Consider the following 25,109-nt stretch of genomic DNA (forward strand, 5'->3'; position numbering starts at 1 on the left):
TGTATGTAAATAGGGAGCAGTTAGCAGTTCCGTGTGTGTGTCTGCACTTTGCACACTAGTGAAGAGAAATACTGAATTATCCACCTGCTTTGTACAATGGCAGACGACAAAATGCTGGTTCTCTTCTGGGTTCTGCTTTTTCCAGTACAAAATGATTGATGCTGTAGATAGGATTCATTCAGTCCGCTGCTGTCAGCCCCACATGACATGAGAAGATGAAGCCATTGATTGTTCACACCTTCGCATCCAAACGATTCACCACCAACGCAGAAAATGATTACATTCAAACACAAAACGGTTCATTACTTGAATTTATTACAAAATTTTTGCTGCTTTTTCGTCAGCTTGATTACAGCTGCACAATAAATACCCGGACTCAAAGGAACATTATGGTGGTTAAATGAAAACAAGAATCAGTGTCTGAATCTGTCAACCTTGAAAAAGACCTTGGGCACTAGAAAAAAAAAAATGGAACTGGTGTTGCTTGCTGCCGTATTCAATTTCAAGAAGCTCTGGTCAGTAATTTTCAAAGGCAAGTTTAGCAGGAGATTAAAAATCTATTGTTCCTTTGTGTGTCAGAGGGAGAGGAAGAATGGCTATGTATTCAAATATATACACAAATTATTCTGCAGTGATTTCGTACGTCTCTAGCGCCCCCTAACAGCCCCTTTCTTTCTCTCTCCGCCTTTTCCTCCTTTCACTTTCTTTCTGACACCACTTGACTGTTCAGTGTCATCCAAATCTCCATCTGCTCCTCTGGGCCTTTTCCTCTGTTCTCCTTGTTCTCTGAGTTCCTGAGGGTGGAAAAATACCCATGATGCATCACTTGCCTTTGCACAACCATAACTATTACAACTGAAGGACGTTGGAAATCTTATTCTCTTACAATGACATTGGGAGTTGAGATATGAAGAGCTCACATGTACAATGAATGAAGAAAGTAGGGACTTACCATTCTGGCAAACCTCTGGGCCTCGCTGACTCTCTCCACCAGCATCATCACTTCCTCCTCTTGTGTGGGAAAAGCAGGCAGTTTTTTCCCTATCAGACTTTCGATTCGCTGGAAGAGCTCCACATCGTATCTGTATGTTCAGGTAAAAAAAAGAAAGGCTTCAGGTGGCTGATGCTCACAGGATGTGGAAACATAAGTGTAATAAACCTTGACGTTTTAAATACATCAGGTACGCAGTGTTAGCATTCATTCCTAGAACCTATCAGTGAATAAGATGGAGGAACAAAAGATGGATACAATAAAACAAGCAAGAAGAAAAAGAGCAATCGAGGTAATACTAATGGGTCCTTAGACACCCATGCAGTTTAAAAATAAAAAAAAAAGAGGCAAACTCACTGTGTGACAAAAGTTATTGATTTCCCAGAACGACCTGCTCTTGCTGTCCGACCCACCCTGTGGATGTAATCCTAGAACAATAAGAAAAAAGAAATACAAACATGGTCAATTGAGGCACCAGGTAAACTTGAACTTGGACAAAATGAGCAGCATGTAGAGGGACTATTAATGATGTGGACTTTTAAGTTGAAGGCTGTTAGTACGACAGGCAACAAAGCAGGGTGATATGCAGGGCCTACATCTGACTGCTGGTCAGACACCAAAAATGCAAACAAAAAGAGGAGAGATAAAGTGCGAGAGGGCAGCTACCTTGGAGTGAGTGGGGATGTCGTAGTTGATGACGCAGTCAACGTGTGGGATGTCAAGGCCACGAGATGCCACATCTGTAGCCAGCAGGACAGAGCGCGATTTCGACTTGAACTTGTTCAGTGCTCCAAGGCGTTTGTTCTGGGGGCAGCGGAGAGAAGTGTCGTATTAAAAATGACTGTCTCATTACAACCAACTGAAAGTAATAATATTAAATACAGTACTAAATGAATAAGCATAATCCTTAACTAAATTAAAATATAAGATCATGCTCAGCTGGGACTGTGTGATAGCTATGCAAATAATTTCACTGAGGCTTTGATTGTCACTCATTCCATTTCAAATAAGCGCTTGACAAACGCACACAAACATCTACAACCAGTTCAGCAACTCTCTGAAAAGACACAGCTCACTCAATACACACAATGAAGAGATGAAAGTGTGTTCATGCTTGACACGTGAACGGCACTGGGTGGAGATTTTCTAGCTCGGTGTCGTCCACTACCATGCACAGGCTTGCTTGTGCAGAAGTGTGTTTCCTATTCACCTGGCTCATCTGCCCATGAAGGGGGATGGCAGTGATGCCCAGGTTCCTCAACATGAGCGCCACCCTCTGGGCATTATTGCAGGTGCTGCAGAAGATCATGAAGGAGTTCCCGGCTAGTTCGTTCAATATCGACACCAGGTAACAGTCCTGAGGGGAGACGAAGAGGAAGAGATAAACTCTCAATTTAAGAGCCTGTGCAGTGAAAATTCTAAAAAAATTCTACTTGTCACTGGACAAATAAAAGAGACAAGGACAATGAAAACTGTAACAGTCTTACAAAACAAAGTTATACTACAGAGCACATTTGAAATACTGGAAACACCTTCTACTGCAGCAGCTGAACTCCAGGAACTGCATACCCAGAAGTGATCTCGACACTGAGCATACTAGGGTATAGAGAGTGTCTCAGCACAAGCTACGTGAACAGGAGACCTTAACAAAGGAGGAGCCACAGAAACATCCAACAGCCCAGCGTACCTTGTATTTCGAGGGAATGAAGATGTAGTACTGTTGCAGTTTCTCAACAGTGGTATACTTGGTTGATACAGCACACTTAACAGGGTCCTTCAAAGCAGCCCTCTGTAGTTTCTGAACCTGCATTAATGAAAATTACCTTGGGTTATTTTTATATCAACTAAGTCACAGTGATGGAAAAGAAAGAAAATGACAAAATAACTCCACATTACTACTACTACTACCAGTATTATTATTACCAGTACTTTGCATAACTGATTCTTTCATTCAAAGAAACTCAGTTTCACCTATTTATACAATTGGTACTTTGCTGGGGCAGGTCACATTAAATAAAGGTAAAGGTTGTAGACAACCAGAAATCAGCTTAAAGTCATTTAACGACCTCAATAACTGTTGCTGGTAGCTTTCATCTTTATAGTCAGTACAGAGGAAAATACACAAACAAGGGAGTTGTGTAACTAGAACAAAAGTATATTTTTACAGGTAGTCGCTGGATTACGAATGAGTTCTGTTCCTAAGTCTGTCTAAGTCGAATTTGTACGTAAATCAGAACAGTCAGGTACGGTTCATGGCTAACGTCAGTTAGTCAAATGTCTCAACGGGAGATTAAGGAGAACGAGGGTATTGGAAGGACAGGTCGTGGGTTTACTCGAGAGCGCTGAAGAGACAAGACAGGTTTCTCAAACGAGATTCCGCAACCAGGGTGTGCAGGTGCGGCTTCTTTATACCCTGCTGATCTGATTTCAGGCAGGTGCGGATGATCAGGGCGAGGTCACGGGTGTGACAGTACGACTGAAAAGAACAAAGTCTTTGCCCTACCTTGGGCTCACGTGCCCACGAGCCGACGAACTGCTGTAGACGCACAATGTTTTGATGTGTGCACAGCAGCATGTGTTTGTTATTACGAATCATTGTATGTAACTCAAATTTAGAATACAGTAGGCTTTACAGAGGGTGGTTCGTAACTACGGGTTGTACTATTATGGAAGTTGGACGTTTGTAACCCAGGGACTGCCTGTAATTGTACATCTAATCAGTTTCTTAAAAATTTTTCATTGTAGCAAACTGAACGTGATATATGTTTATCTGTTGAGCTGATAGACAGCATTAGAGCACACTCAACCAGCACAGGAGTATGGGAACATCTTCATTCAGCTCAGTTCCACATTGCTTATAGCTTGATCTGGTGTTCATACATTTCTGAGAAACTTAATCATTATTAATAATCCTTAATCATTACTTAAGCTATGATCCTTACTAATAAAACTTATTCAAGGCATTAAGCTTTTATTGATTGTGATGTAGGAGTATAAGTGACTTTGGAGTGGCAGTCTTCGGGTTCCAACTATGTTTGCAAGTATAGAAACATAAAGCGTCTTGATCAGAAAGACAGACTCCAAAAGTCATACCTTTTTCGTCATGGTGGCAGAGAAGAGGAACGTGCGCCTGTCTCTGGGAATCACCTTCAGGATTTTGTCAACCTGATAAAGTGAAAGGAAGAGGCAGTCTGAGTTGAGTGGTCTGCAGTTCACCTACTACATGTGTTTACAACTGTTTTTGAGCATGATTTTTCCCGTAACTGCACATAGCTACATTTCACCAACAGACCTCTGTCTCAAAGTCCATATTGAGGATTCTGTCTGCCTCATCCATCACCAGGAATTTCAGAGCACGCAGACAAAATCCTTTGGTGTTCTCCAGGTGATCTATAAGCCTTCCAGGTGTGGCTGAATGGAACAAATAAACACAGTCAAGATAAAACCCAGCTATCTTTCCGGCAACCCAAAGACAGAGAAAGCACGCTGCACTGGCAGCAAACGAAGGGGTTCCAATACACAGACAATCTGCAGAAACCTACTGCTAGTACAATAAATTAACATGTGCAAACTGCTCAGCTCGAAAGGGGAACAATTATCATCTGGAAAACCGAACTCCTGTCACATTATCACATGTATACACACACACACACACACACACACGCACACAATATGACAACTTCTGAGGTTGTCTGCACATACAGGAAGAGCTGAACTGTATGGCGAACACTGTTACATAGCGACAGATTTTGCAAGGAATAAAGCCGCTCACCGATGACAACGTGGGGTTTCTTGGCCAGAGCAAGGGACTGGGACATCATGTCAATCCCTCCTACGATTACAGCTTAAACAGGGAGAAACACACAGAAGCCAAGTTAGCCTTACATACGCCTCCAAATCTCATGTTCCTCCGCAGCTCATTCTGGTCTCCCAGCCCAGTACTGTCCTTTTGACCTATTTAGCTCCAATACACATTTGTTTTATTCTCCTGTAAACTCGTTTTCTGTCCTTATCCCAACCCAAACAACTCCTGTTGCCCCACGGGAAGCATACCACACTTGACGCCAATGCTGGAGCCCAGGGCTTCAAACTGCTCAGCGACCTGGAAGGCGAGCTCACGGGTGGGGGTTAGAATCAGCGAGTGGAGCCGCTGGGGAGAGGAGAGGAGCGACTGCAGGATCGGGAGGGCAAATGCTCCCGTCTTCCCCGAGCCGGTCTCGGCCAGTCCGATAACATCCCGTCCTGAGGGGAAGCCAGAGAGCTAAACGCACTGTGCAGTGCTGATCATGCATTAACAGCACCGCAGAACTCCAACGGCCAATATGCTGGAAGGAAGGAACCGGATCAGGGAGGTACAGCAGTCCTAAAAATTCCGATATTAATGCGTAGTGGATACACATGGATACTTCTAATAATGTGGTGCGCTATCCTACGTCACCTTCCTCACGCTCACCTTCCAGGGCTACGGGTATCGCCTCCACCTGGATCTTTGTGGGGTTCTTCCATCCAAGCTGTTCGCAGGCTTCGCAGAGGACCTCCGTCACCCCCTAAAAACACATTAAGAAGTCAACACACAGCAGTCAGATTCATGCCTTCTGATACCCAAACGGTACACAGTGATTGACGGCGAAGGCATGCTTTTCAACAACACATCAGCTTTCGAAGATCTAACTGAAGTGACCCGGACTGTTCCAAAAGCACCGAACTTGGCATGTAAAGGAATGACTTCGGAACATATCCTGAATAAATATGTAAATAATGCACTTATTAGTTTCCTAAGTAAATGACGCGAAAAGAGCAAATGTAATCACGTGCTCAGCCTCAGGACGTTGTGCTTACCTTCTCCCACAACAAACTGACAAGAAGAAGCTCCAATACAATTACAAAATTTCATTTAATTTAAAATGTAATGACACCCCCTAACATTCGTATGAACTGTTATTTGAATGAACTATTTGAGCGGTAATCGCTCTACATCTATACGCACATCAATGATGTGACATCATCACGAGCCGGCGCGTCTCGCGACGCTTTCATCACATATGCCAATGAATGCATTACAGTTTACTCCCTCTTATCAACTCTTACCAGGTCTTTGAAGCTCTTTTGACTCTCCTTCTCGGTTTCATTTCCGCTGAAATCCTCAAAGCTTTCCTCTGTCCCGACTGCTCCATTCCCGCTCACCTCCTTCTCCTGTGCCATTTTCCTCCGGCTCAACGTGTTCTCGGTCGGTTTGCACTGCGCAAGCGCGTCACTAACCAACCGCTTTGCGCGACCTCTTCTTCTGTGGTCTTCGCGTGTATCGTTGTTTGGTGTCAGTAGAATAGCGCCATCTAGTGCCGTGGATGGATGGAGCTGACCGCAAATCTCAGTATAATAGTCTATCCAGGACCTATCTGACATTCCCAAAGGATAGAAGCCACACACACACCACAGTCAATTACACACATGCAAATATACACACACACACATTGACTGAGACCGCTTGTCCCAAACAAGGTTATGGCGAACCGGAGCCTAACCTGGCAACACAGGGTGGTGGTGGTGGTGCGGTGGGTATGACCTTTGTCTGCTCTCTGGTGGGTCTGGGGTTTGAGTCCCACTTGGGGTGCCTTGTAGCAGACTGGCATTCCATCCTAGGTGTGTCCCCTCCCCCTCCAGCTTTACGCCCTGTGTTGCCGGGTTAGGCTCCGGCTTGCCGTGGCCCCGCTTGGGCCAAGTGGCTTTAGTCAGTGTGTGTATATTCAATAATTTCTGGTATTGCTTTAGCCATTTCATTATTGCCTTTATTCATCTCTCTTACTTCTGTTAATTTCTTATTTGTTTTAGGGTTGCGGTAGTCTGGAGCCTATCCTGGAATCACCGAATGCTAGGCTGGGAAAGGTACAGCCTGGACAGGATGTCAGTTCACTGCAGGGTAGCCACATGCTAAGGGCAATTTATAGTCACCACTAGTCAACACAAAACACATCTCATTAGGCTGTGGGAGGAAACCAGAGAACCTGAAGGAGACCCACACATGAGGAGAACATGCAAACTCCAAGGGGATGGACTGCATTTGAACGTATGCCCAAATAGCCCAGGTGCTGTGAGGCAGAGGTGTTACCTGCTGATGCCACCTGCTGCTTCCTGTTGTCGCTGCTATACACTCACTGACCACTTTATTAGGTACACCTTGCTAGTACTGGGTTGGACCCCCTTTTGCCTTCAGAATTGCCTTAATTCTTCATGGCATAGATTCAACAAGGTGCTGGAAACATTCCACAGAGATTTTGGTCCATATTGACATGGTAGAATCACGCAGTTGCTGCAGCTTTGTCGGCTGCACATCCATGATGTGACTCTCCCGTTCTACCACATCCAAAAGGTGCTCTATTGGATTGAAATCTGGTGACTGTGGAGGCCATTGAGTATAGTGAACTCATTGTCATGTTCAAGAAACCAGTCTGAGATGATCTGAGCTTTGTGACATGGCATGTTATCCTGCTGGAAGTAGCCATCAGAAGATGGGTACACTGTGGCCGTAAAGGGATGGACATGGTCAGCAACAATACTCAAGTAGGCTGTGGCATTTAAACAATGCTCAATTGGTACTAAGGGGTCCAAAGTGTGCTAAGAAGATATCCCCCACACCATTACACCACCACCACCAGCCTGAACCATTGATACAAGGCAGGATGGATCCATGCTTTCATGATGTTTACACCAAATTCTGACCTTACCATCTGAATGTCACAGCAGAAATCAAGACTCATCAGACCAGGCAATGTTTTTCCAGTCTTCTGTTGTCCAATTTTGGCGAGCCTGTGTGAATTGTAGCCTCAGTTTCCTGTTCTTAGCTGACAGGAGTGGCACCCGGGGTGGTCTTCTGCTGCTGTAGCCCATCTGCTTCAAGGTTCCACGTGTTGTGCGTTCAGAGATGCTCTTCTGCATACCTCGGTTGTAACGAGAGGTTATCTGAGTTACTGTCTCCTTTCTATCAGCTCGAACCAGTCTGAACATTCTCCTCTGACCTCTGGCATCAACAAGGCATTTTCACCCGCAGAACTGCCGCTCACTGGATATTTTCTCTTCTTCTGACCATTCTCTGTAAACTCTAGAGATGGTTGTGCGTGAAAATCCCAGTAGGTCAGCAGTTTCTGAAATACTCAGTCCAGCCCATCTGGCACCAACAACCATGCCACGTTCAAAGTCACTTAAATCACCTTTCTTCCCCATTCTCATGCTCAGTTTGAACTTCAGTAGATCATCTTGAGCATGTCTACATGCCTAAATGCATTGAGATGCTGCCATGTGATTGGCCGATTAGATATTTGGGTTCATGAGCAGTTGAACAGGTGTACCTAATAAAGTGGCTGGTGAGTGTATATCTCCTCTAATAATTATGCATAAACATTGCATTAGAAGAAGTCTCCTGTTCCCATTACAACATGTTTCTTTCAGGGTTTCCAGTGTCATTATATTGTATTATATACACACACACATTTTCAGAACCGCTTGTCCCATACGGGGTCGCGGGGAACCGGAGCCTACCCGGTAACACAGGGCGTAAGGCCAGAGGGGGAGGGGACACACCCAGGACGGAACGCCAGTCCGTCACAAGGCACCCCAAGCGGGACTCGAACCCCAGACCCACCGGAGAGCAAGACCGTGGTCCAACCCACTGCGCCACCGCACCCCTGCGTATTATATACACTATAATAAAATAATTATATAAAGCTGTGAATAATGTTCTTTTAAGATGATTAAATTCTCAGTATGTACCAGGCTTCTCCCCATGGTACTGCTGCGCAACATGATTAGAGGTCTCCTGAAGCATCTTCGGCTTGAACCTCAGTAAGATCTTGCTACAGGTGGCTGTTTGCAGGAGTTAAGGGTTAAGGCCTTGATTTAGAGGACCTGGCTGCATGGAAGTGTCGGGGAACATCTACTAATTTTTGGATGAGGAACAAGGTCTGTATGTTTACTGACACTTTCCCTCCGTGTCATTTATGACCTGGTACAGCAGCAAGAGAGTCACGACAGCGTGACTATGCACTGTCGTGTATGCAGTCCTCTTCTCCCAGCATCACCTCAATAGTGACTAAAAGTAAAGGCAAGAAAAAAGCTGGACTCAAAGAGGTTCTGATCAGTATGTACTTTATTGTTTCTAAACTAAAGAATAATAAGGCAAACAAAAGTCTAACCCCCCACTCCTACCCCTTCGAAGAAATACAACTGAATAAACATTAAAATGAAACAGTACTCTTTGGTTTCTGGTCATGACTTCTATCTTTTGCCAGACTTTTGGTATTTTCAAGTTACTACATTCTGCTTCCATCTCTTTTTATCCCTGTTTTTTGGTCCCTCTCCATCTCTGGTTAAATGTCTGGCAGCGAAAGGTAGGAGACTGTGACAGCTGGTGTTTGTCTGCTGAACATTGGAAGATGAATGACACTAGTGTTTATTACATCTTCATCTAAATGGACAGCCCTCGCGGAAATATGATGTGCTTTAGTATTTAAGTGAGGCAATTAATTAGGTGGTGTGTGAATAAAGTTCCTTGCTGGTAAATACAGTAAAGAAGTTGAAGAGCCTGCTTCTCGGAGGCAAATGGTTGATGAGGTTCCCGTCTAGAAAGGGATTGGTCCGTAGTAGGCGGTGTAGGCAGCAACAATCCCAGCTGTCTCTGCCATGTGTTCGCAAGCCAGGTTGACCTCACAGACCTCTCTCAGGCTGCCCCGGAGGCAGAGGGCAGGAGGGAAGGGGAGATGCAGCGAAGGGTTCATGCGCACATTGAGAGACGGAGGATGAGAGAAAAGAACGAGTCGGTGCACAGTCCCTGTTTAAGCATCTGAACTCATTCAAGCTGTGGACATGTGTATTTGCATTTACTATTTGCATTTACTTTTTACAGCTTTAAAGAGAAGTGAAATCTATATTAAGGTTTATTACTATGCATTTTAAATCAGACATTGCCCAGGCAATCATTAACAAGTGTTGGGTGTAATTTGTATGCGCTGTAATTACTAGGAACAGCCTCCAAAGTGTTTAACATATAAAAATGGAAGTGGCTCCCTTTGTTAAGTGGAATATAAACTTTGATTCAGTTCTTTGACTGGTAATAGTGGACTTGTGGAATATGGACTGTACCTCTCCAGCTGGGTCAGGGTCAGGTCCGCCGGGGCTGTTGTTTTGGCAGTGAAAGCCCTTTTCTGTCTCATGAGGGCGGAGGCCAGGTCCCTTTTCACAAACACCTCTGTAACAGAGACCCACGCAGTGAAATAAGTGGAGACGCATGCACAAAAAAAAAAAAAAAACCCACGCAGACATCCGCATGCAAAAGCGCAGAAGGATAAAATTGCTCGCGCGCAGATTTGGATTAAAAAAAATCACGGACAAAATATCACTGTTATTGCATCGCTGCAGAGACATCTGCTATCCACTTTGTGCATCTGCGCGCATCCACAGGAAAGAACTATAATAAAAACGTCAAAGTGTTGGAAGCACAGCTATGAAACCTTCTTGTGTAACTCAATAATAAAACTGTGACATGAGGTGCGTACCTGGAGACGGAGGTACAGGTGTATCGGCACACCACAGGCTGAGGGGCAGAGCGTGAGTTACGCAGCGAGAGAAAAGGGATCAGTACAATACAAGTTTCTCTTACCCTCGTTGCTGGGGGAGTCTGGCACGCTGCCTGAGACAGAAGACTTGGAGTCTGGGGATCACACGGGGTGCACGGCATCAGAAAGCGAGGATGCTGCAGTTGGCTGCTTTCACTTTCAACAAAATTATTTACCTTGGATACAAATTGCAATTGCTAAAATTTCTTGTTTTAGCTTAGTCTTTGGGGGTGATTTGGGGAAGTCTGCTAATACACACACACACACACACACACACACACACACACACACACACACACACAAGATCTTGTCCCTTACCTCCAGTAGACAGGCAGACAGCCAACACAGCACAGAGGATAAGAACAACAAAGGTCTTCATCGTTCTATCAGCTTGATTTTGCCCTCTATCAGGATGATCAGCAAGTTTCGAACCTGGTTTCTCTTCCTTACTCACAACTTGTCCTGTCCATCCTGTTTATAAGTGTGCCCCCCCTTTCCAAAATCTTGTGATTGGTTAGGGAATCGTGTGACACTCACACACACAACATATATATATATATCCATACGGAAGTCAGAACAGATTTCTGCAAATATCACTGTCTGTTCTCCTTCATTCAGTTTATTAGAATATACATAACTATACAACATATTTTCAGCATTCTGTTGTCTGTGCTTAGTACTGCAGGCTAAGAAAAATCATCATGAGCTTCTAGTAAAAATAAACTTAAATGCATGGCATATGTTATGGGTAGATTTGCTTTATGAATCTGCACAATTTTTTTGTTTTGCCTGTACTTTGTTCATTCAGATTTAGTATGTAATGATAGGACCTTCAGAATGAACATCTACTATTTTTTCCAAATTCAGATTCATTATGTGTAACAGGCTCCTGCAGTTGCGCAAGAATTTCCCGAGATGTACGGCTTCCAAAATGCCAATGGCCACTGTGCCACTTTTTCAAACCACAAACCAGCTATTGAGTGAAAACCATATGTAAATAGCTTACGAAAAGCAGACCATATAATGTGAAGGAGCCCATTTAATTTCTTTGTTTTTTTTTAATCGCCAAATACGCTCCCCCGTTTTCAATTTTCAAGCAGAACTCCATCATGACTGAGTTAACTCAGTGCATTTATGGCTCATTTCATGGTCTTTTTTAATGATTAATGTAGCCAACAAACACACTCAAAATGCATCATAGTTAATACTGTTACGATTTGGTTTTAGCTTATGCTCTCAAGGAGAAACGCAATTTTTTTTGCATTTGCGTTTTAGGAATAAAAATAAGTAAAAGATGCATCCAGTGGCAGCCTGTGACTGACTGACATCCTGTCCAGGGTATGCCCTTCTTAGCCTAGTGCAATGTGCTCCAGGGATGGGCTCTGGACTGCTGTACCCCTGCAGCAGGACGAGTGCTGTTTGGCAGGGAGAGAGTGTGGGAATCAAATGGACAGGATGCACGATGCAAATTTCTTTTGTCGCTCTGTACAGTTCCATTTTACTGTTCCCACATTTTCTCTACATGAGTTTGTAATAATGCGCGGACGGACAGACGGATGCACGGAGGTGCACACGGGTGGACGGATGATGCGGGATGTCACTGCAGGGAGCAGCAGTGAACTCAGACTCCTCTGCTGCCTGCGATATTTCTGGTGACAGCAGTTAGTGTTGGCGAGGCGGGATGTAATTTTGCCGTCTGGCTCAGAAGTCTTGCCATGTATATGTTTGTACGTGAAAGAGGGTGAAGCTGAAGGCTGCGTCCCTGATGAACCCTGTGGAGCACTGCGGGGGCCCCCACGCCCCAGCACGTACAGACACATGCCGTTCTAAGCAACGCGCGGCCCGCAAACGTGCTGCGATTTGCGCCGTCTCCGAAAGCTGCAGATGAGTGCCGCATCCCATGCTCAGCACGCTGGAGAAAGACAGCCGGCATAAAGAGGCGCCTCTTCGGACGAACCGCGATGTGCCGCGCCCACGTGTCAAAGAGCAAATGTGCACGAAGCATAAATGACCCTGACACTCTGCTGTCATAGCCTTTATTGTTGGACAAATACAATGAAAGAAAAAGGACAAGACAGGAGAAGGAAACAAATCTGACATGACGTGGTGCGATGGAAACGTCGCCGAGAAAACATTTTAAAGATACGCAGCAGACACCAATCGAACGACAGCGGAAATCGTGGGAAAAAAAATGGCCTTCTCCGAGAGTACATTCATAGGTCTCTGTCATGTGCTTTGAGTGTTATGGTGCAGGACTGCTAAAAGCACTCAGCTTGTGTTCGAACTACGTGAGTAAATTTGCCAGAATAGCGATAAAATTCCCTTTATAATATGATAAAATGTTGCTTCGTATGTAAAAATAAAAGAAATGCACATTGCTTAAATGTTAGGTGACATACTGACTGGTCGGCACCACTCCTTCACACCGTATCTTGCGAGCCTCAGTATTTTCTGTCCCACGGTCTGCGAGCAGCAAAATATCTCTGGTAGGCCAGCTGGTAACCATAGCGACCGGCGTAGAAACGACAGGGGGAGAAGTCCTCGCACGTCTCCGCACGTCGCTCCGCAGGTGACTTGACCAGCCTGCAGAAGGCGTGCATCAGAAAACGGAGCGATCTTACACGGGACAATTCAGAACAGCACTGAGTAATGTAAAATAAGGCAGCACAGTAGTTAAGAACACAGGTTTGAACCCTGAAGGTCATTCAAGGACCTGGAGGGACCAAATGGTGTTCCCTAGAGCCGGTCCACTAAATGGATCCATTCTATAAGCTGTCCGTTGCTTTGCATAGGCAGAATAAATAAATTCACAACGATGACAAATCCTTTTAATTGAGATGAATGCACGCATCAACAGCAGCATTCTGTCCACGACCTTCCCTAGATTTAGAGCGCGGGTCACGCTGATGCTTGGTTATTGGGTACACGGCACCTGAGCGCTGGTGCGCTTGCAGGCCATTACCTTCTGTAGTTGTAGCTGTTGTAGGTGCTCCCTCTCCGTGGGTGGAAGAAAGAGGAGGCCCGTCGTCCGTTGAGGAACAGATCTGCGAATGGCGTGAAGTGACAGCTTGAAACTGTACATTCGGAACATATGATATAGAGCCACAAATACATAGGATCATATGGAGGCAGCACTGCAGGAAAAGTATGTGACCTTAGAAAAGGAACTGGGTGTAACTGAGTAAACTGCAGAGAAATACTCCAAAAGGATGGCAAAGTCCTTTATGGCTATTGCCATTTTTATGATGGCTACTTTATTATCACATATACCTAAAACCAGAGGTTTAAACAAGTTACAGCAGACAGTATGGAAGCATGCACGGCATCTATTCGTGGTGTAATAAGTCTGTTGATTGAATTACCCTCGAAAGATTCTTGACTTTCGTGAGAATCTGTGAAAATAAAATGACGAGGCTGTAAACACTCGACCGACGTTTTGCAAACATCACACAATCGCAAGACGAAAATGATGCAGTGAAAACGATGCATCGAGGTGAAGGCAAAAGTGCGGCGCTCCGGCGCGGATGGGGCAAAGGACCAACGTACCGTAGCAGAGACACAGAGCGAGGAGGACGTACAGAGCCACACACTGCAGAAGAGTTTTCATCCTGTCGGCCTGCTGGGGAAGACGGGGACGTTTTAGTTTCTCTGATCATCATACATAAGAATCTTCACATACTGCTCATGGAGGGCACTGTCTGAAGACGCTTCATGAAGTGATACTAACAACCTGGGCCTGCTGTCACGTTTCCGTAAAGGTGATAAATTGCATGTGAGCCTCAACGATTCTTTCTTCAGTTTGTGGAAGAAACAGACAAAGACAAAAAAAATGCAGAAACGGAACAGATAGGGCATTTTGAAATTCCTGCTTCATTTTGGAAACAGGCACAGCGACCGAATCACCTGCTGTTGTAATGTTTGCCCCCCGGGGCAACAGGTGGGATAGAGGCCAGAGTTGCTGCCTTACACTGATGTCGTACCCTTGAGCAAGGTACTTACCCTGAATTCGTACAGTAAAAGTTATGCAGCTCTATTAATGGATAAATCAAAGTAATTAACTCTGCAGAAAAGTCTCAGGTATTAAATTAAAATGTGAACGTAAAGCAAATGCCCCTGCGAGCGTGGGCCAGATTTCACTCAGCGGGCATACGTGAGAAACGTGTCAGTCAGAAGGGAGTCAGAAAAAGTGGGGAGGAAAGGTATGGAGAGAAACAAAGAGAGAAAGAGAATAGTATGGCAGTTTGGGGGCACTCCACCAGGCACCGAACACTCGCGCAAGCAGCTGCGCCGGATGTTGAGATGCCGAACCCAGACTCGACGGCTCCTACAAGAGCAGATGTCTATGAGTCTGTCTATGATGTCAGATGTCTGGGATCGCTATGAGCTTGTCTTCCTGAAGAGCCCCACCGCCGTCATCGCAGACGTCACATAGCCGTCGACAGAGGTGAGCTGCCGTCCGCTCTGCGGGTTCAGCCCTCGAGCTGCGTGCAATCTGCAGCTACAGAGTCGTTCGTATGGTAAAGCTTAAGTGTGATTTGTGTGCGTGGCCTGAAACTGACCCAGGCAAGAGCAAACACAGCTCAGGTATACGCCCTGCGATGAGGGTACTTTAAAGCGGTACCAATCAATCAAGGTGATCCCTTGAAGGCAGTTGTGCCTGGAAGCAGAACCCCAAAGTTGGGACCTGTGTCAAGATAAGAATCAGGCAGACTACAGTAGGCGCCACCGTGACTGAAAGACCATTATCCGGCTGAAAAATAATAGCGGGGCAGATCCAAGGGGATCTGGACCACATTAAGAAGGGAGTGTCCGGTTAATCCAAAATTGTGCAAAAGGTACCGTTCGCCGGTTGTCTGGCAGTTGCTCTGCAGACCAGCTGGGCTTTGTTATTCTGTAATAAACTCCGCTTGCATTTACAAACTACCCGAAGAGTCTGGTGTGTCGTCTCTGGAAACGGCGACGTTCGCAAACACGATGATGCAGGGCAACGGCTCACAGTGCACGCGAACTAGTGGCGCAGACCCTTTCCAGCAGGCCTCAGGACATTAGTGACACGGAGCCAAAGCAAACCCTCCTACCTTCCCCGGCCAAACGACACCGCACCGTGCTTTAAAAGCCTGCTTGCTGAGAACTTTGCGCGGGGAACACAAAGTCGATGAACGTACCAAACTTACCGTAAGGGTGAATGATGGACGACGTATTCGAAAATTAAAATGATCCTTGTTCCCCGAGCTTCAGCCGTTCTCTGAGAATGATTCCAAACCTGAGATTTCAGCCTTTTATACCGATCTCCCCCACCCCTTTCTCCTGCTCCCCCTACTCTCCCTCGCTTTTGCGTCCTCTCCCCTCCCTTGCTCTGTTCCCCATTCCACCTACTCAATCAGACCAAACTATTAGCTCACTTTCTCCCTCTCTCTGCTGCAAAACACCTCTTCGCTCCAAAAACAGACAGAAAGCTACAGAGAAAGGGGAAAACAGGCGGCAATAAACAGTGAGACGGAAGGGAAAGCAAATAAGATGACATATTTGTCTCAGTCACCTGAGCCCACGCTGGGCTGAGTCACTCATGCAGTCTCACAAGTATCATGAAAAAATTGAGAATAGCATGGTAAATGTGTGTGTGTGTGAACATGGAACGCACGCACTAATAACAAGCGGGGAGAGGTGTGGGGCATAGTTGTTAGAATCACAACTTTTGAATTTAGAGGTTGCAGGTTCGAATCTCACCTACATCTGAAGAACCCTTCAGCAAGGTTCTTACTCAGAATTGCTCCACTGCAAGTTACTGCGCTGTAAAAATGGGTAAATCACTGCAGCAGCTTAACATTGTAAGTTACTTGGAAAGAAAAAGCTTTAGCTAAATGAATACGCTTACATTTATTTATTTAGCAAATGCTTTTCTCCAAAGCGATTTCCAATTAACTCTATCTAGTGTTATCAGCCCACACACCTTATTCACCGTGGTGACTTACACTGCTAGACACTACTTACAATGGGTCCCTCATCCATACATGAGTGGAACACACTCTCTCTCTCATTCACACACTATGGGGGAACCTGAACAGCACGTCTTTGGACTGTGGGAGGAAACCAGAGCACCCGGAAGAAACCCACGCAGACGCAGGAAGAACATGCAAACTCCGCGTTTGAATAAATGAACACGTGAGCATCATTCAAATGAAGTGAGTGGCAAGCATTTCAACACGCAGACACGCTCAACTGTCTGCAGGACAAAAAAAGATCATAGAGCGCAGTTTAGATACTCATGCAATTAGCTCCTTGTCAGGATTTTTAAAAATTCTCCATGTCATCCAATACATTTACATTGCATCACAGTTTATTCTTTACAGGCTACGTTTCCTTTATTTTGCAAGAAAATGCATGGGTGCTGTAACAACCTGTGTTACTGAAGAGAGTTGCGGTCGAGCCGGAAAAGGTATTTATTGTAAATAGTCGGGGATAACGGGAATTGTGGGAAAGATATAGAATAGTTACCTATACTTGTTAACTGGCAAAAGTATGAGATCTTATTTCTCATCTCCATCAAAATCCTCACAAAAATCATTTTTACCAAAAACTTCCCCATCAATTTTTCCTCTTTGTCTTATTTTACAGATTGATGCTTATCACTTCATTCTGCATACGTTTATGAACTACACCTAGGGCCACAGGTGGTCAGTGGTTATATTTATGCATATTATGTATTCCGTACTTTAAAAAAGGCTCATCCTTGGTGAGATCTAGCAATAAATAAACGCAACACACCGGTAAGATTCGTGCAAAAATAGACATGTGGACAAACATACATAAATACCCTAACTGCTCTCACGGTGGACAGAGATGAAGGCAGAGACGATTCACGCAGGAATAGGAGGGGGAAAAAAAAAATCACCCAGACAACTGTTCTTTTGAGTGAGACAGAGGTAAAAATGAGGTCCGTCTTTCAGGGCTGTTGGCCAGGTGTTTGCGGCTCGAGATATTACATGTCCTTTCCCCTGCGCACACATCAACAGGAAACTGGGGAGGACACAGAGTGGGCCGCGTGTGCGGGTGTGTTATTTTAGTTATGTGTTGACTGCCCCGGTATTCTTTCGCGCCTTTGGCGTGTACTGCTGTGCCGGGCGGTTGTTCGATTTCAGATCTTAGAAAGGGAGGACAGGGAGAAAGAGAGCAGGAGACAAAAAAAAGGAGAGAGACGGTGGCACAGCGAGTAGCGCTGCTGCCTCACAGCGCCTGGGTGGTGTGAGCGGACATAGGTCCGATCCCTGCTCGGTCTGTGTGGAGTTTGTGTGGGTTTCCTCTGGGTGCTCTGGTTTCCTCCCACAGTCCAAAGACACACTGGTCATGTTCCTCATAGTGTGTGAGTGACAGAGAGAGTGTGTTTCACTGATGTATGGATGCGTGAGCCAGTGTAAGTAGTGAGTGGGCTGATGACACTACATAGAGTTCATTGGAAGTTGCTTTGGAGAAAAGCATCTGATAAATAAATAAATGTAATATAGAGCAGAAAGTATGATACCTAGCTCTGTGTTTTCTCTCCAGCCCATCTCCTCAGCTCCTGTGATTGCATTCCAAAAGTCACCCGAACCTTTACATCTTGTTTTTTACCACATTTATGAACATCACAGGGTCACGGCAACATAGAGGTAGATATGGCACACCTAGAGACTCCAAATATGTCCACACACATAGAGCGAGGGCTCCAGGGTTAAAGGTTCCAATATATCCCAGGTTTGATCATGTAGCACATTTTAATATATTCCAGAAGGGTGTGCAGACCAGGGGGGTGCGGTGGTATAGTGGGTTGGACCGGGTCCTGCTCTCCGGTGGGTCTGGGGTTCGAGTCCTGCTTGTGGTGCCTTGCGATGGACTGGCGTCCCGTCCTGGGTGTGTCCCCTCCCCCTCCGGACTTACGCACTGCATTGCCAGGTTAGACTCCGGCTCCCTGTGACCCCATATGGGACAAGCAGTTCAGAAAGCGTGTGCATGTGTGTGCAGACCTTCCAGAATTCCTTAGAGTTGATGCAATCTGCATCACATGCTATCCTTTGATCGCATTATTCCGTCAGTGATTGATCCCTGATTGTCTTTGCATTGCAGCACAATGAACTGGAAACGAGACATTCGGATCACATACGCAGCACTGGGACATGTTCGCAGGATGAGGACAATGTCAGAACCGTTGAGTCCAGCCTCATACACCTGTTGCGCTGCCGTGGGTGAAGGAGACCAAGGAGAGCGAGGTTCTCGCAGTGGAACAGCAGAAGCCCTGTGTGGGAGGAAAAGCCAGAGAAGGCAGTCAGTGTTCATTGTTTCAGTGTTTATCTCTCTTCTGTTTCACCGCTGCTCCCCTCTACGCTTCACCTTTCTCTCAGTCCAGCCATGCGCTCACTTTTTCCTACTGCTTCTGCACATTACATGTTGGCCACGGTCTTGAGTTCAACAAAAGCAAAGCGCACTTGCTAGAGCTCTGCCCACGCACGCGGCCTGCAGTTTAGCACGACATGACTCTGTTTCCTTCGCAAGAACTGATGTTCTCCAGCAGCTTAAAACGGCAAGTGAGTCAGACAGTTTGAAATATAACAATTACTTTTCACTAGGCGGTAAGTTTTAATTCGTTTAATTTCACGCACATTTCTGCGGGTGATCCGAGAAGACGCTTGGATGTGCGATGTGACATAGAAGTGAATCTATAGGAATGTGGAGAATAAAAAATAAAGTGCAAAAAAATCTAAATGATAAATGATTTCTTAAAAGTCAGTCTGCATGAGGAATGAGAGAAAAAGCATAATCTGTGGATGTGGATGTGCAGGAGGCTGCATATGAGATAATCCCCAAACAACCCTCTTCCGGAAGATGCATATCTGGCAGAGGTCACGGCAATGAAGATGCTCCTCCAAAATATTACAGGAACTTGTCAGATTCCTTTAGCTTTTGTGTCTTCGTGTCTATTTCTATAAGGAGGCATTTCTAACAGCGGCACATGGGGAGGTCGAGGACGATAAGACGGCTTTCTGTTCTGTTCTGTTGTCAGCTACGACTCCCGGAGCTCCGTAAGGGGAAAGAGAACATGAAATGCAAAACTGTGATTGATTGGTCATGTGACCAAGGAAACAAGCGCGTATCTCTTTCGCAACAGGGAGTGGAAGGACCTCCAGAGCCGCAAAAACCCTTTAAGAACATCCTCTTTTTCTCTCACTTCTGTGACAGACTTGCAGCCTTCTCTCTGGTTAGTGACCTTTCCAACAAACTAACACACACACACACATTGACTGAAGCCACTTGTCCAGAACCTAATCCAGCAACACAGGGCGCAAGGCTGGAGAGGAGGGAACACACCCAGGAGGGGACGCCAGTCCATTGCAGGGCACCCCAAGCAAAACTCAAACCCCAGACCCACCGGAGAGCAGGCACAGGCCAAACCCGCTGTACCACCCCCCCCCCCCCAACAAACTCAACCAGTGAAATTTCAAAAATGCATTTTCTCTCTCCTTGCATAACGTAAAACAACCTTCTGCCCCCTTTCTTGAACAGCTGCCAGCTCTGCTTTTATTCTGTGTCAGCAAAGCGGCCTTTTCCACAGGCAGGCACTTCTCGCCCCTTCACTTTAGAACTTCCATATTGACGTGGTGGTAAAATCACTGTTAGACAATGCTAAGATACACTGTTACATTTATGCCACTGTGTTCAGTGTTTAAGTATAGTTTATAGCGTAGAAGACTCCATGCACAGTGCATGGTGCTGAGAACAGCATTACACACTACAACCCATGGTCAGTGTACCAGTTTAACAACAGTAAAGGATACAGTCAAGAGTTAGTGTGTGTGTGTGTGTGTCGTGCCATCTTTGAGTATGCAGCCTATAAATTTAATTTCTTCCACTTGCTCATGTAGAAGTCCCTCCGAAGCTCTCCGACGTGCTCCACCTCACTTCCGCCGTATCAGTGTAAATAAGCTGGGGTTTGTCCCGGCAAAACCATCTGACGGAATCCGCACTTGGATGCGGACCCAAGGACACGCGAACGCACGCAAGCGAAGTGCGCTTCTCATTTTCAGCATTTTCAGGGATCCCGTTTCTGTTTTCGCACGTGCAAAAGTCCAGCAAAATGAAAGAGGAGAGGATGGCCAGACGCAACCGCCTTGTCACGGTTTACAGGCGTCTGCGGAAACTTTTCCTCAAACCCTGCTGTCGTACAGTTCATGTACCCATAAACACGGAGAAAGACGGACAGACTCATTAAATTACACGGAACCTTGAACACATCTTTAAATATCACACCATGCCTTTCATCCTCTCTCATTCCCAGTCTTTAAAACGGTGCTGCTCTCGCGCTCCAGCTTGGTTCCTTGTCGCAGAAGGATTCCTCTAATCATCCTGAATAATCCTGGAATGAAACAAAGAGCCAACTCTAGCACCGTTTAAAAAAATGTAAAAAAAAAAAAAAAAAAGAAAGAGAAACATTCAAAACTTCAGTCCCCACGTCACTCACTTCACTTTAGGATGTTTTTGTCTCCTGAGTTCATACCGAGCACCTTCTTTAGTGCTTCCTCACAATTTGACCGCCAGTCTGTGTTGTGCATGGGCAGCATTTGACCAGGAGATGGTAAATTATGTCACTCTCCTGCCGAAGCCCACTGCCTCCCCGCTTTGCCCCCGCTGACCATCTTGCTCTCTACCTGCCGGGTGCCGTGATCACAATTCGAACGTCGTTATTCAAGACGAGATGCAAACAAACGGGTTGCAACATGGCCGGTGACTGACACCCACCTACTCATGTGCAGTACATGCAGTATTCAAACACTCTGCTTCGAGCCATATTTTCGGCCTTCTGCTTCACCCAAGAAAAAAACACCTGGGAGGAAAAAAAGAGGGTAAACAATAAAACACAACAAAGTAAAGAATGATGTGCTATGTTCCATAACCAGGATTGCGCAATTTTTATGTTTCAGTTTACATACAGTCAACAGAGGAATTTTGAGCTGGAAACAAATTTTATGTCGATACAGCGACGCAATAGTCACGATGAAACGGTCCAACTGGAAAGCTGACTTGAGTGCTGCAAAGATCGCCATAAGAGCCCCTGTAAACGCTCCCTGTTAGGTGCATCAAAGAAGTAGCCCCCTAAACAGAGCAGAGTACGCACGGCTTCGTCGCTACATTTATCTGACACTTTGCTCCTGTCGCGACCCTGCCCGCCAGCACATCAGCAACACCTGCTGCACCCTGATGGAAGAACGCATAGAAGGCAGCACCAGTGGGTCTCCCATGCGAAACCTCAGAAATGAGCAACTGTTGTTCTCTACTCGACCCGCGTTTACTGACCCATGTCCTGGATTTCCGACTTTTTTTCTCCTCAACATGATTTCTGTCTTGTCCCTTCAACGAAGATCGCCGATCGCCCGACCCTTGCCTGTCCCTTGACCATTCTCCTGCCCGTTCCTTGTTTTCCGATAAAATTGGAAACTCGCACCGCGCTTGAGTCCGTCGCCTTCCCGAGCCCCGCAGCCATAACAGCTGCAAAGCGACTTAAAATGTGAATCGACCTCCAGTTATTTACCCTTATATACAGCTGGGTAATTTTACTGGAGCGATCTAAGGGTAAGTATCTTGCTCAAGGGTACTACAGCTGGAGATAGGATTCAAACTTGGTACCTTGGGGTTCAAGGGCAGCAGCTCTAACCACTACACTACCAGCTGTTGCATGAACTGCTGTTATACTGATGGATGAGGATCTTGAGCTTCAGTGTGTTAAATGTCCAAACAAATGCTCCTGATACTTGTCTCCTTGGTACCAACCTTGTACTTTCCCTTTTTCTCCTGGTATTTTTTTCCCCTGTTCTAGCACTCTCACCCACATTTACTGCGGCTTCGGAAGAATTTATGCTCTTGCCAATCCCACAATTCCTCAGTTGCGCCCGCATTTTCCTGTCCATCCCCCTCTTCCCCGCCCGCTGCAGTCTGCCTGGCCAACAGACTGTGCGTTCTAGAAGCCATGTCTACACCTCCATTGCCACGGCGACAGACACCCAGTACGCCAAATCTGTGGTTTTGGCAGAAGTTGGAAAGAAAAGAAAGAAAGAAATCATACAGCATCTTTACTGCCGCATCTAGAAATAACAGAGGGCGTAAACTGTTGCCTTTGCCCGCTTCCTTCACAGCTCCTTCCTGCAGACATGTGTCAGTGGTGGTCACTACAGCAGCTAATATTGGTCACCTGCTGTCTTAGCCTTCCTCTTCCACAATCCATCATCCTTATTATTCATGAGCCTCGTTCAAACTGGGAAAAATAGAAATATAAAGCAGGGGCAGGAGCCGGTAAATTATTTATGTTCAGCCCGCTATCCCATACTGTCACCACAGATAATAAAAGTTTCTCTTCTTTAAGCATTTTATAGGTAATACTGTACAGCTAAAAACCACAGCAAATTCCTAGTGTGTGTCAGTGCGCTCGGCCAACAAAACCGATTCCGATTCTAATGAATATGACAATGACAATCAGCGATAATTTTAGTGTGCAAAACTTCTTCTTTGCCGTAATCAATATGTTTTCCACAGACAAATCTGTCAACACTCATAAAAAACACCTTTTAATTTAAAGTGTGTTTATTAACAAAAAATACAGGGATAAGCTATAATCACGTGTGAGAATTTTTTTATCACAAAATAATTATTATGTGATCTATTAGGTTTAAAATGTTTTTAGAAAAGTGTAATGTTGCATTGTCCTTTCTGGCAGACTTTAGTTGTTCCTGTGCAGGGGTGCAGTGGTCTAGAGCCTGTCTTGGAAACGGAGGGCATGAAATAGAGTACACCCTCCGCAGGACAGCAGCACATTGCAAGGTGATCTCTCTCAACACACACACACACAGCAGGCAAGTCCTGAGTCCCCTGAAATAGGAGAAAGTGGAGGCCATGAAGGAGGGCAATGCAAACACAGGTTAGAACCCACAAACTCCACACACACTGAGCCAGATTCACACCCTTATCCGACCACACAACCCACCGCACCCTCGTAGAGCCCTCTGTCCACTTTTTAAGTTAACTTTAAATTTTAATTATTAATGGATAAATGGATTTACGGATAACATTTTAATAAACAATTTAAAAATAAGAGTAACAAGGCGATTTGGCAAACTTTGCACGCGCACATTTTCAAAGATTACATTTGTCCCATTTATTTACTTTAATCCAGTATTCGTTTTAATGTCCTCAAAGTTAAAAACAAAAAGTCTTCCGCTATTTTTTTATTATAGGCATATCCGACATTTTACGGAACCCAACATTTTAACTGAGGGATGTTCGTGTTACTGAGCTCTTATTGGCCTTGTCTCCTGCTGGCCCCAGTTCCGTTTGAGCCCCGAGTTCATGGCTGGTGTGTCGGTAGGAAGCGCTCTTTCCCCTCTCAGTGTCTCCATCTTGTGGCCAAAAGTGAGTATGAACGAAGTTCGAAATCCCTCAGACTGCAGTTCTCCCTTTGATCCACCAGGTGGCAGCAATTAGGGACAAAAGTTACCTTCCCATTTTTCAGCAAGCACAAATTTGAGCCTCAAAAGTGCACCGAGAAAGAACTCAGAAATACTGTGATACTTGCAGCTGTTCTGAAGAAACAATGTTTGCTGAGAGAATAACGTATTCATGATTCCAGTACCATATGGAATCCAGAGAAGTTCTCTCTCTCTCTCTCTCTCTCTCTCTCTCTCTCTCTCTCTCTCTCTCTCTCTCTCTCTCTCTCTCTCTCTCTCTGTGTTTTAAATAAATATTTAAATAAAAAAACATGCTCTGCCCGGCAAGGGATTCTTGAGATCAAACCCAGAAGAAACCCCAAGAGATTCAATGTGCTGCGCACTTGTGCACCACTGAACTGCATGTCGCTTCTTCTACCAGCTACATCGCAAGTGCAAGTGTGAGCCCATGTGGTCTGTCAGTGCGATCGGTTGTCTCCGGCCTGCTCCGATCCACTGCAGTCAGCACACGCTCATTTCTAGACAGTTTCCACTGGGGCGAGAACATCACGTCCCTGATCCCATGTCACTGTGCTGTCAGGCACTAAATTAGTGTGATCCAATTTGTGTCTCCACTGAAGGGGAAACGCTCAATCTAATTTCATTAGTGTCTCCATTTAATTCCCCAGAAAGCCTTAGACCCGGATGAGCAATTCCCACCATCTCCATCATCCTCATCTTATCTGGCCACATAAGATCCAGGTTTTTCTTTCCTGTTCTGGACCTTTTTGGACCCTGACATCCCTTAAACCTGTCTCTCACCACGTTTCATCACCTTTCATACAAAGCGTTTTCCACTTGTGGTTGAGGTCAGTCTGCATTTTCATTTCAATGGATTTTGTCACGGGGGGCGCAGTTGTGCAGTGGGTTGGATCAGGTCCTGCTCTCTGGTGGGTCTGGGGTTCGAGTCCCGCTTGGGGTGCCTTGTGACGGACTGGCGTCCCGTCCCGTCCTGGGTGTGTCCCCTCCCCCTCCGGCCTTAGGCCCTGTGTTGCCGGGAAGGCTCCGGTT

The 25,109-nt window shown here is 45.6% G+C and overlaps 3 protein-coding genes across 4 annotated transcripts; all 3 read right to left on the minus strand.

Moving 5' to 3' along the window:
* Nucleotides 1–423: 423 nt before the first annotated feature.
* ddx47 (DEAD (Asp-Glu-Ala-Asp) box polypeptide 47) lies at nt 424–6,221 on the minus strand. Its single transcript, XM_018738457.1, has 12 exons — nt 6,080–6,221; nt 5,445–5,538; nt 5,045–5,233; nt 4,764–4,835; nt 4,284–4,402; nt 4,085–4,156; nt 2,679–2,795; nt 2,202–2,348; nt 1,658–1,795; nt 1,349–1,419; nt 953–1,082; nt 424–794 (listed from the first exon to the last, which is right to left on the minus strand). Exons 1-12 carry the CDS (start codon nt 6,191–6,193, stop codon nt 648–650), a joined length of 1,410 nt encoding a protein of 469 aa, XP_018593973.1. The 5' UTR covers nt 6,194–6,221; the 3' UTR covers nt 424–647.
* A 3,031-nt stretch (nt 6,222–9,252) lies between these two features.
* Nucleotides 9,253–11,026, minus strand: bglap (bone gamma-carboxyglutamate (gla) protein). The gene is made up of 4 exons (XM_018738479.1): nt 10,915–11,026; nt 10,641–10,691; nt 10,124–10,229; nt 9,253–9,706 (listed from the first exon to the last, which is right to left on the minus strand). Exons 1-4 carry the CDS (start codon nt 10,973–10,975, stop codon nt 9,604–9,606), a joined length of 321 nt encoding a protein of 106 aa, XP_018593995.1. The 5' UTR covers nt 10,976–11,026; the 3' UTR covers nt 9,253–9,603.
* A 1,600-nt stretch (nt 11,027–12,626) lies between these two features.
* On the minus strand, nt 12,627–15,877 carry mgp (matrix Gla protein). 2 transcript variants are annotated; one of them, XM_018738481.2, is made up of 5 exons: nt 15,771–15,877; nt 14,143–14,215; nt 13,959–13,988; nt 13,559–13,640; nt 12,627–13,179 (listed from the first exon to the last, which is right to left on the minus strand). In XM_018738481.2, exons 2-5 carry the CDS (start codon nt 14,201–14,203, stop codon nt 13,038–13,040), a joined length of 315 nt encoding a protein of 104 aa, XP_018593997.1. In that variant the 5' UTR covers nt 14,204–14,215; nt 15,771–15,877; the 3' UTR covers nt 12,627–13,037. The 2 variants fall into 2 exon arrangements, with proteins under 2 accessions (XP_018593997.1, XP_018593996.1); XM_018738480.2 differs by having other exon boundaries at nt 14,143–14,212; nt 15,771–15,872.
* Between the last annotated feature and the right edge of the window lie 9,232 nt (nt 15,878–25,109).

Source organism: Scleropages formosus, chromosome 3, assembly GCF_900964775.1.
Source record: "Scleropages formosus chromosome 3, fSclFor1.1, whole genome shotgun sequence".
In the NCBI taxonomy this organism is placed as follows: Eukaryota; Metazoa; Chordata; class Actinopteri; order Osteoglossiformes; family Osteoglossidae; genus Scleropages; species Scleropages formosus.

Bases quoted from the DNA above. Each gene is read 5' to 3' on its own strand.
- mgp (XM_018738481.2), bottom strand. From the start codon at position 14,203: ATGAAAACTCTTCTGCAGTGTGTGGCTCTGTACGTCCTCCTCGCTCTG. The intron at 13,989-14,142 runs GTACGTTGGTCC...TTATTTTCACAG, and splicing joins CGCTCTGTGTCTCTGCTACG to ATTCTCACGAAAGTCAAGAA. The intron at 13,641-13,958 runs GTAATTCAATCA...CGCCATTCGCAG, and splicing joins AAGTCAAGAATCTTTCGAGG to ATCTGTTCCTCAACGGACGA.
- bglap (XM_018738479.1), bottom strand. From the start codon at position 10,975: ATGAAGACCTTTGTTGTTCTTATCCTCTGTGCTGTGTTGGCTGTCTGC. The intron at 10,230-10,640 runs GTAAGAGAAACT...TCTCTGTTACAG, and splicing joins AGACTCCCCCAGCAACGAGG to AGGTGTTTGTGAAAAGGGAC. The intron at 9,707-10,123 runs GTACAGTCCATA...CCTCCGGGGCAG, and splicing joins ACCCTGACCCAGCTGGAGAG to CCTGAGAGAGGTCTGTGAGG.
- ddx47 (XM_018738457.1), bottom strand. From the start codon at position 6,193: ATGGCACAGGAGAAGGAGGTGAGCGGGAATGGAGCAGTCGGGACAGAG. The intron at 1,796-2,201 runs GTGAATAGGAAA...CGCTGCCCCCAG, and splicing joins TTCATGGGCAGATGAGCCAG to AACAAACGCCTTGGAGCACT. The intron at 795-952 runs GTAAGTCCCTAC...TTCCACCCTCAG, and splicing joins CCCAGAGGTTTGCCAGAATG to GAACTCAGAGAACAAGGAGA.